Consider the following 9593-nt stretch of genomic DNA (forward strand, 5'->3'; position numbering starts at 1 on the left):
ACACACCAACCCCTCCTGCAGAGGCAACAGCGGCAAGTCAGATAACCACTGCCTGCAACCAGCTGAAAAAAAGAGCATGTTACCCCTAAAGAGAGTGACTTCCAGGTACATTGACATTTTAAATGTGGAAGGATGTAAGGATACGAGTGGGCTGTATATAACTCCAAAGCTCTAAGAGGTCACTCTTATGTGCCTTTTAGTCAAGCAAAAGCACATCCACATAACCTCTCTTTGGCTTTTAGGTGGTGTTATAGAAGCAGCCCCACAGTACATGGGATCGTAGAGTTTTCTTTCAGATGAGACCCAGCCCATCCACAGAAATAACGAAAATATGGTGAAAGCTTATGATCAACTCATTTCTGTCTCCCTTGTTGCTGATGCATGTATTCAGTGTGGGCACAACCAGCCATGTGGCTGGGGATGTTAGCATATGTTGTGACACACACTGTGTATTTCAGGATGAGCTTGACCTCCTTTAACTGGCGTTCCTACCTCATTACGTGCTTACCAAAGCAGCACAGTTCACAAGCATTCAAAAGCAGCAAGAAATAAAAAGAAGGGGGCCGGTTAGCTCAGTGGTTTAAGCGCAGTGCTGACAACAATGACAACACCGAGGTTGCGGGTTCGATTCCCGCTCGGTCCCCATGTGTTGCCAGGACTAGTCAAGAGGTGGCGTCCCTGCCCATGACAGGGAGGTTGGACTAGATGATCTCTAAGGTCCCTTCCAGTCTAGGCCATTCTATGAATTCTATGAATTCTATGAATAAGTACACAAGGGAAAAGACTAAGAGAGAACATGACCAAAGTAGAACTTCCCAAGATTTCCCTTGAGGATATCATTCCCTGTTACATTGCCTAGAACAGCTATATAAGGCCTCCATGCTTCATGATGTAGATCATTCAGCAGCATTTCCTGCTCGGAAGAAATGTCACCCCCATTGTTGTGTCAGCACAAGTTGTAGCTGCTTTTACTTTTACATTGAAGCATTTATGTTGGTTGCTGCTGGAGAAGAGTCAACTACCATTAGCTCCTAAATGGCAACATCTGTTTCTATCTTGTCTGATTATAATTATAATAGGTACTACTGGCTCTGGCAAGACAGACAAACCAGAAGTTGCAAACTTTCCCCTTTACTAACAAGCAAATAGTCAAATAGTCAAATACTTTCTCTGAACAATCATAGAATCATGAAATGGCATAGGCTGGAAGGGACCTTAGAGATCATCTAGTCCAACTTCCCTGTCATGAGCAGGGGTGCCTCAAAGATGACAGCTCCTTGAAGTGACTGAGTAACTTCCCATTGTGGCTCTGAGACACTTAATTTTCCCCAAACCTGACTCTTAATCGTATTATATATTACGGACATCAACCAACATAATCAGAGCTGAGACAGAATACATTCTTTGCTTATTTCCCCCCTAGCAAGCACTGTCAAAGCTGAGACGATTACATTCTTCTAATTTGCCAATAATTTATACAGATACACCACTAAAATGTGCTTAATGCTCAAAGAAATTTGGTTGCTTGAGTCCACATTTCAAAGAAAAGCATGCAAATGCAGCAATAAAATGCATTCCATTTAATCAAGTGAACACATAACAGATTGATTCACATTGCTTTATGGCATCAAATAACAGTTTCTGATGTGATTCCATGTGGGAGGTTGCTGTAAGTATATTTTGGCTGAGTACTAGAAGAGGTCACAGACAGCTGATTTTTTAACGAAGTGTTAAAGGCTTCCAAAATTTGCCTTTTATGGGAAAATGGAAACTTCCCCTCCCTACCATATCTGTAACAGAAAGAAAAGGATAGCAGAAGTCAGCTAAAATATGTGAGGTTTCCCTTGCTTAACTGTTGGAAAATGCAGTTTTCACATTTTAAGTTAAATAAAGTCTACAGTATTGGTTTGTATTCCACTATGTTAGCACTGCACCAGATACGCTATTAGCTTGCCTGGACGAACTTTCAACGATATAATGACAAATCATTTGGAAGTAGAGCTGAAAAGGGTCATACAGCAAAGTCTGTCAGAGCTTACAAAAAAAAATCCACTCTCTACATTGTCTGGAAAATAAAAAGGAAAGAGAAGGGAATCAAACAAACCCTCTGTGGTGTTAAGTTAAATTAAATACAGGTCATAAAAATTAAGGCATTTTGACATTACAGAGATATGGGTCCAGTGATGAAAGAAAAGAATGGTGTACTGGAGAATGAACTGCAATTATGGCTTGGAAAACACATGGAGAGAGAAGGGAGAAAAATAAAGGAGATGTAGACAGATGCAACTTGATGGCAGTGAAAAGCTCTAGCCACCTCTGCAGATCTACAATGTTCAGGAAAGGCTACAGTTCCACCAAATATCTCAGGTTCAAAATTTCAAATATATTTTCACTTTATTTTACGAATGCCCATCAGATATATATCTTTGATGCTACAGCACACTAGTTGAATAAAAATCAACAACAAAAAAACCCTCTTCATAAAAGATCCAAGAAGTGAAATCCCAATGCCATAACCATTTACTCCGTGAGCATATAATCTTTGACAACCATATATAAATGACATCATGACAACAAATACAATGTACAACAGTTAAGTGTGCAATGGTACAAAATATACAAAAAGGAATGTGTATTTAATATACATTCAACAATACCCCATAAAAATCTTTGTTGGGAAAGTGAAGTGCCTTTTCAAGAACAACAAAAAATGTACACCACTTCAGTTAAGATGCCTGAAGTATCTCCCATCCAAAGATTAAAGCCTGTGTCCTTTGACTGGAGATATAAAGTAACTGAGCAGAATTTTTCCCTCAAGAAAAAAAATCTAAACTTCATAAAATTTTTGTCCACATCTATAATATAATAAAATATTTAGAGTGCAGAAAATTCAGTTTAATTTAAATTTCACTTAAAAGTGGGCCCTCTCCTATTGATAGATCTAGCTCAGTCATATAAAATCAAAAATCTGTATTCCTTATAGTAAAAAGACGATTTCTGCCCATGTGTCTTTTCTGGCTTTGATGCATTCCACAATACACACAATTCTGCTATAATGGAAATACAAGTCTGATCAGAGGTCAATACAAGAACTGTTCCTCATTTTGTCCTGGCTCTATACAAGTCTTGCATAATTTTACTCAAATATTTTTTGCCTAAGTTTCAGATTTCTTTGAGTTCGACCTCAATGGGAATTTCAGGAAATTATTACAATGGATATTATGAAGATCACATGCTTATAATGTGGCAGATTTTGTGAAAAAATAAAACAACCTAGCCTCCAAGGCAACGTTTTGTGCCCTTCTTCCAAAGCAGGTACTCACATTGACAGCAAAAACCACTGAGATGCTGACCTGTGCAAGCACGTAACCCTCGCTCAGCTCTGCTGGGCATCCATCCTCGTTCCCTGCGTGGGTCCAGCAATAAGGTTTGCCAAGTGTTTCTAATAAGCCTCCTGACTGACAAGGCTGACCCCTGACTTCCAGAAGCTGAGATTCTTGCTTTACCTCCAGAGTTTGGGCTTTGTTGGTTTGCAGCCCAGGGAAAGGTGACATATTGGCAGCCCGAGGGAGGGTGATGAAACTACCAATGACCTCTCTTGAAAGGACAAGCTTCCACTGAGAGGGACAAGTGCAACTTTCACTGTAGGTATCACTGTCCTTCTTTTAATAGAATTTGAGCCTGCTACTGCCTACAAACTCATGGGCCCAGACCTACAACTCATATAACAGCAGTTAACACATTTAAAGTTAATAGCACCAGGTGTTACCCCAACCCCGATGGCCATGACTTAGGCTTCAGAATGGGTTCAACTTGCAGGTGCAACACCATGCCTCTTGTATTAGAGGACTTCACAGACCATCCAGCCCTTCAAAACATTAAAATCAAAGGTATTTTCCAAAGTTCAAAACTCACCTGAGGCTCATTCTGAGTACCATTCGTAATTTTGATTTTAAGAGAGACTCATAGTTATGCTACTAAAGGACAATATACAGCCTTTGCAGAGGTTTCAGGCCTCTCTGAAAATCATTTCTTACGAATATGCGTAGAGGGAGTGATAGGAAATGAAAGGTACCTATAAACCATATGGCACGCCTATGCAATGCCCAGGTGAAAGCAAAAAAATTCATGTTATTTGCAGTATGTATATCTCTTCCTGAGTTGAATTTCATTCCCAGTATGGAATCCAAGTGTCTGCTTTCTTTTTTTGGCAAGGTACTCAATCACACGGTAAGGCAATCCAATTTTCTGGTTTGCTTCCTGTCTTCTTTCCTCCTAAATGGCCAAGCTTTTCTCACCAAGATCACCACTACAATGTGTGCCAGAATATGTTTAAAATATGGTCCTGTAAAAATAGAAATTAGGTTTGTTTCTTTGAAGGCAGCATTAATTCTTCATATATTCTGGGATCTTGAAGATTTCAACTGAACAGATTCAAAATGATCTTCCTTTTCCTGCAATAGAACAGACAAGTACCCATCAACTGGGATTCCTCAAAATCACTCCAAGAGTTACTACAGTAATTTCTTCTCTTATATCTCTTATATAATTTCTTAAAATTTCTTCTCTTATATCTCCAGAGCAGCCTTTGCCAAAGACTTCACTTTAATACTATCACAGTCATTATGTGCACAGTTTGACCCTTTATTGTTTAATAACACTACTAATTCTGTAAAAAAAAAGTGGAAAATCCATACAATTATGCCATATGTATTGTTCATGGTAATTACTTTAGAGGATATACGGAAAATTTACATTTCATGCTCCTAGTATAGGGCAGGTAGTCAGAGCTGGGGAACTGCAAAGTAGTTATATCTGCAGTTATTATTACTTATTAACGTGTTTCCTACAATAAATAACACACTTGGAGCAAAGTCTGTGAACACCACTGCCTGACCCCTGGCTTCCCATCCCCACTCTTCCTCTGGGAGATCCACAGGACAAAAAGGGCCTACAAATCCTCTGTCAACTTAAAAATGAGGGCTAGAGGGTTGAGTTTTCTTTCTGTTTTTGTTAGCTGGCTGACAGCCTGGGCCATCTGGCCGGCAGACATCAGGGTGCGAGGTGCAGACAGGGTGCGAGGTGCAGACATAGGCACTACTGCCAACAACCCAATGCTCCATGCAGACGCAATGAATGAAGGAGCCCTAATTACTACTCACTAGAGATTGCTGATTATCGTCTTGTGTACCTACCTTTTAGACTTGTTGATGTACACACACAGTTTGGAAACTGTGTTAAATTAACCTCACGAACTGATCTTTTAAAGTCATTTCACTCAGATCAGGACAGCCTAGTGCAGACATGGGAAAAAGCAGGGGAGAAAATCATCCTACGCTAGCCTACTTCGTGTTCTGAAGGGCCTGGTATTGTGCTGGAGACAACAGATGGAACTAGAACAGTCTCCAGTCTGAAGTGGTTTCATAATTCTTCAACTTCTATATTCTCATTAAAAATAACAGTCATTTCTTTCTATATTATAGGTCTAGCCCTTAATTCCTTGGGTACTCAAAACCACTACTGGCTTCATGAGACATTTTGCTTCATAGAAATTTCAAGCCTCAAGCTTGAACATATAGTTAGGATATTTCAGATTTTTCTTTATCTGGCAGTTTACATTCATTCTCTTTTTCCCCCCTGTTTTCCTCCATATATTTTTTTCTGGATTTTACATGCATATGCAGCAGGAAATGAATTTCCTCATCTTTTGCATAAATGAAAACTGATGCCTATAATATTTGTTTTGGAGAAATATACATTAAACTCCAGTTATCTGCAGGGATACAGGATTCAGATTTCAGAAAGCTAATGAGGTACTGGAAGCTGAGCTTGCCAGCTATGATTATCTAGCAGGAAAAGAGAAACCAGCTTAGAAACATCCGACAGGCTTGTTTAGAAAGGAGAGAATACACAGGGAGTCTGATACAATGGATACAGAAACTTTATAAAACTCTTTTTAAGTCTAAATAGGCATTCAAGTGGTCTAAATACTAAAGTTCTAAAGCTTACTTGAAAAAAAAACCACAAACCAACCCACACTTCGCCCATACTTTCGTCTCTATACTTCTAATCAGAAAGCAGCCAGTGGTTGGTGCTGCAAATGGAGTCAGCAAAGCTTTTACACTCCCCAGGCATAGAGCAAAACATGCCTCTCACCAGCAGCACTGGGCATTACATTCAGCCGCAGCCAGCCAAGCCATTTCACGGACGAAAAATATCATCAGTTCAGTATTTTAAAGCCAGTCCCCATAGGATTTAAAATGGAATCAACTTCCATTTTTGCAACACCATCACAAAATTGGATCTGATTTTACTTTATTTACATTTTCAATATTCTCAATATTGATTTAAGAATTAATATTGAATTTCTGCCCATTTCCACAAGGGATAATATTGATTTTGCAAGACAAATAGTCAGGCTAGGGTCAAGGGGAAGTTCCACATATTAGTTGTGTGATAGTAACTTCTCCTAGGAGGGAGATCTGGGGAGCAGGTAGCATGGAAAAATGACAGCAATCTAATAAAAAGTAAAAGAACAAAGAAAAGAAAAAATAAGGGGGGAAAAAAGGAGCCTCACAGGTTTTATTTACATTGCACTCAATCACAGAGGGAAAAAAAAGGAATACAAGGAAAAAAAATCTCAAAATTCAACATTCTGAATTATTATTTGGACAAGAAAAAAGATCTTTTAAAAAGCCTTCCTGTTTTGAAACAACCCCCTTCAGCAAACTGTTTGAAAGGGAAAATATCATCCACCTTTATCCTGATAATAGTAGATGCTCCAGCTGAAATCCCTTAAAGACAACACTATCCTTCCCATAGACTTCAAGGCATTTGGAATAAAGACCAAAGTGCCTTCAGGATCTACCATGATGCTCTTCTGTTGCTCCTCTCAGAAATGTTCAAAGGACACCAAAGATCTCTGTGCTATGAATTCAGGCATGCAACAATCCACATCACACATTCTGCAGGAAAAAATGCTTTTTACTGTTGCTTAACACTGAAATGGAGGAGGTTGCTGTATTGGGTAACAACAGCCTGTGGCTGATGCTTCTTCTTCAACTGAATCCTATAGCTCTCAAAATTATGAGTCTCAAGGCAGTCATGAAGCCAGCCCAGGTGACCTGCAAGCAGCTGGCTAGTGGCTATGCTCCTAGTGTTGATTTGCTGTTGATTTGCTGTCTCTGAAATCGTACAATAAAGAATGCTACCAAAATCTCTCGGAAGAATAGGGAGCATTTACTCAACACCTTGCAGCATTTCTTATCATTATGTATATTGCGGATTTCAGCAGATCAGCTATGGGCTGGGTGAAGTGTGCATAGGAGGTTGCACAAAGCGGCAAATTAGAATCACAGCCTCATCACATCCAGCAATAAATACAGGTAATAATTGTTTTTTGTATTAATAGTATCAATTACCACTCACCTTCGTTGCCAAGGACTTGAGCTTCCCCAGAAGTGACTGCTTATTTGAATATACTACTTCTTCTTCATTATCTTCTCCTTCCATTATGGCACAGCTGTCAGCAGCTGGTAGCTCGCACTCTTTTGAGTTCGCCGTCATCACTAATTTGGAATACTTATACTCCAGCCTGAAGATATAAAGCCATACAGATATCGATTTTTTTTTTTTTACAAATGTCTCATACTTAAGGATTTTGCAATTTAGATTATCTGCAGTCCTTCCACATAGTTACGTCTGAGGTATTTACTGGAATTTAGATACTCTTCAATCATCAAAAACACATAACTATAACAGTATTAACAATACATCAGACTCCTGCTCTCCAGATTAGTCCTCTATCCCTATAAAAGAGACACGTTTTCCTAAAAGACCACAAGCAGTTTGAGAGGATTTCCTGCATGAAGAAGTGTGACTGGTGTGCTGGTTGGGGCAACACCAGGTCTGACTTCAGACTTGTATCAGAATCTGCATCACACTCCTCTCCATGGAGACTATGGGGGAGAGGAGCAACGCGTAAGTGTGTGGTAGGAGGTAGCAAGAGATGGGGACTGTGATACCAGAGTCTGGATTTGGTGAAGCTGGGTGTGCTATGAGGCGATGAAAGCCCATGGAGGTGCAATCACGTTTTGAAAGTTCATGGAATGAGATTTGAGAAGCAGGGGACAAAAGGGATGGGGAACAGTTGGCATATTTAAAGTGAGAGGCAGAGATCTTTTGGGTGTGTACCAGACATGTCCCAAGGTCAACTTCAAACTCTCAGGGGTTAAAAAGACAGTTCTTGTTGGGCAATTTTACCAGATCGAATTACTGTGGATTTTCTATGCTATCCTCACCAGCATTTTTGATAGCTACTGTCGGTAAAAGAAGCCTCAGCTTGGTGGATTAACAGACTGATCCAACACAGTATTTGTCATCAACATTTTCATAAGATCAGATCCATGAAATGCTTTTCTGTTCACTACATTAAGCTTACGTTTACGTGGAACAGAACTTGCAGTACTTACTTCTGGTTCTTCTTCCAAAAATAGCAGGTCAAGGCTATGAGCAGAACAGCCGTGAAAGCACCAACACCAGCTCCAACTTTTAGCCAAAAATCTACTGTTTCACAAGTGCTGGTCCTTTTTTCTGGCAAGGGCACACCTTTAATGCAATGCTTTGGCTCATTCCATACATACAAGGTTTCCTTTCAGACAGAAAACACCAAAAAGTGAGCTACTTGTAGGAAAAGAGAGGACAATTTAGAGTTAAGAAAACAAACTGTTTTGAGGTAGAAAGGCTGGGCATCTTTTCAATGAAAGTAAACCAAAATATGTACTTTAGGTTTTCAGAATTTAGGTAGAGTCATATTTGCATACTCAGTTGTCCCCTTGATTATGGCTGCAGCTTCAGGAACAGCAAAAATGTTTCTTCTTCCATATTGTTCTTCAGGTGGCACAATACGAGGTTGATCAGTGATTGTGAATGTGTCGTGCCTGCACTGGAACCCTTGATCAACAGGACAATTCTGAACTTTTGAAAGGACTTCCTAATATTTGACTAGAGAAGGCAGCAGCAAAAAAAAATTGGAAGCAAGGAAGGATGAATTTCTCACTCAAATTCTGAATTCTTTCCTAGCCTGATGTTTACGTCTATTAAAGGACTGAAGTCATTTCGGTACTCCACACTTCACCTGCACATATCTGGCCAGGATGAGCCGGCTTTCCTCCAGGAACCACACTGCCACTGGCACAAATATCCCTGGGTCTCAACACAGCACCTCATCCATAAGAGTTGCACCCAGTCAGCTCACAGCCTGGACTGAGATTTCCCAACTCTACCTGAACTTACATATCAATCTGCACACCGAATTTCAACAGACTCCAAGTTCTGACCAAAGGAACCCATTTGACCTGGAGACATGGATCCTGTACCTGAAATCCCTTTTTGCAGGCTCCCTCAATCTCATGGTAGTCTTGCTCCGTGCAGAGAGGGCAAGCTTCTGCACTTTCCCATACAAAGTAGAAAGTGCATCCATCGCAGGTGCCCGCGGGACATAAGCTGGGAGGAGAGCAAAGCTTAGTTATCATGATTTTCAGTTCCTGGAAATGAGTGCTACTCACATATCTATGAGGAGGGGAGGGGAGGGG

The 9593-nt window shown here is 40.1% G+C and overlaps 1 protein-coding gene across 1 annotated transcript in view; it reads right to left on the bottom strand.

Moving 5' to 3' along the window:
• Window positions 1-4181: 4181 nt before the first annotated feature.
• The window catches only part of KIAA1324L (KIAA1324-like ortholog), a gene marked incomplete at its 5' end in the record, with an annotated part of 28918 nt that continues 23506 nt past the window's right edge, over window positions 4182-9593 (bottom strand). The window contains 4 exons of the mRNA XM_009879329.1: window positions 4182-4454; window positions 7429-7594; window positions 8472-8650; window positions 9378-9504. Coding sequence (XP_009877631.1) covers window positions 4395-4454; window positions 7429-7594; window positions 8472-8650; window positions 9378-9504 — 532 coding nt within the window. The remainder of the gene's footprint in view (window positions 4455-7428; window positions 7595-8471; window positions 8651-9377; window positions 9505-9593) is intronic.

Source organism: Apaloderma vittatum, unplaced genomic scaffold, assembly GCF_000703405.1.
Source record: "Apaloderma vittatum isolate BGI_N311 unplaced genomic scaffold, ASM70340v1 scaffold10602, whole genome shotgun sequence".
Lineage (NCBI taxonomy): Eukaryota > Metazoa > Chordata > Aves > Trogoniformes > Trogonidae > Apaloderma > Apaloderma vittatum.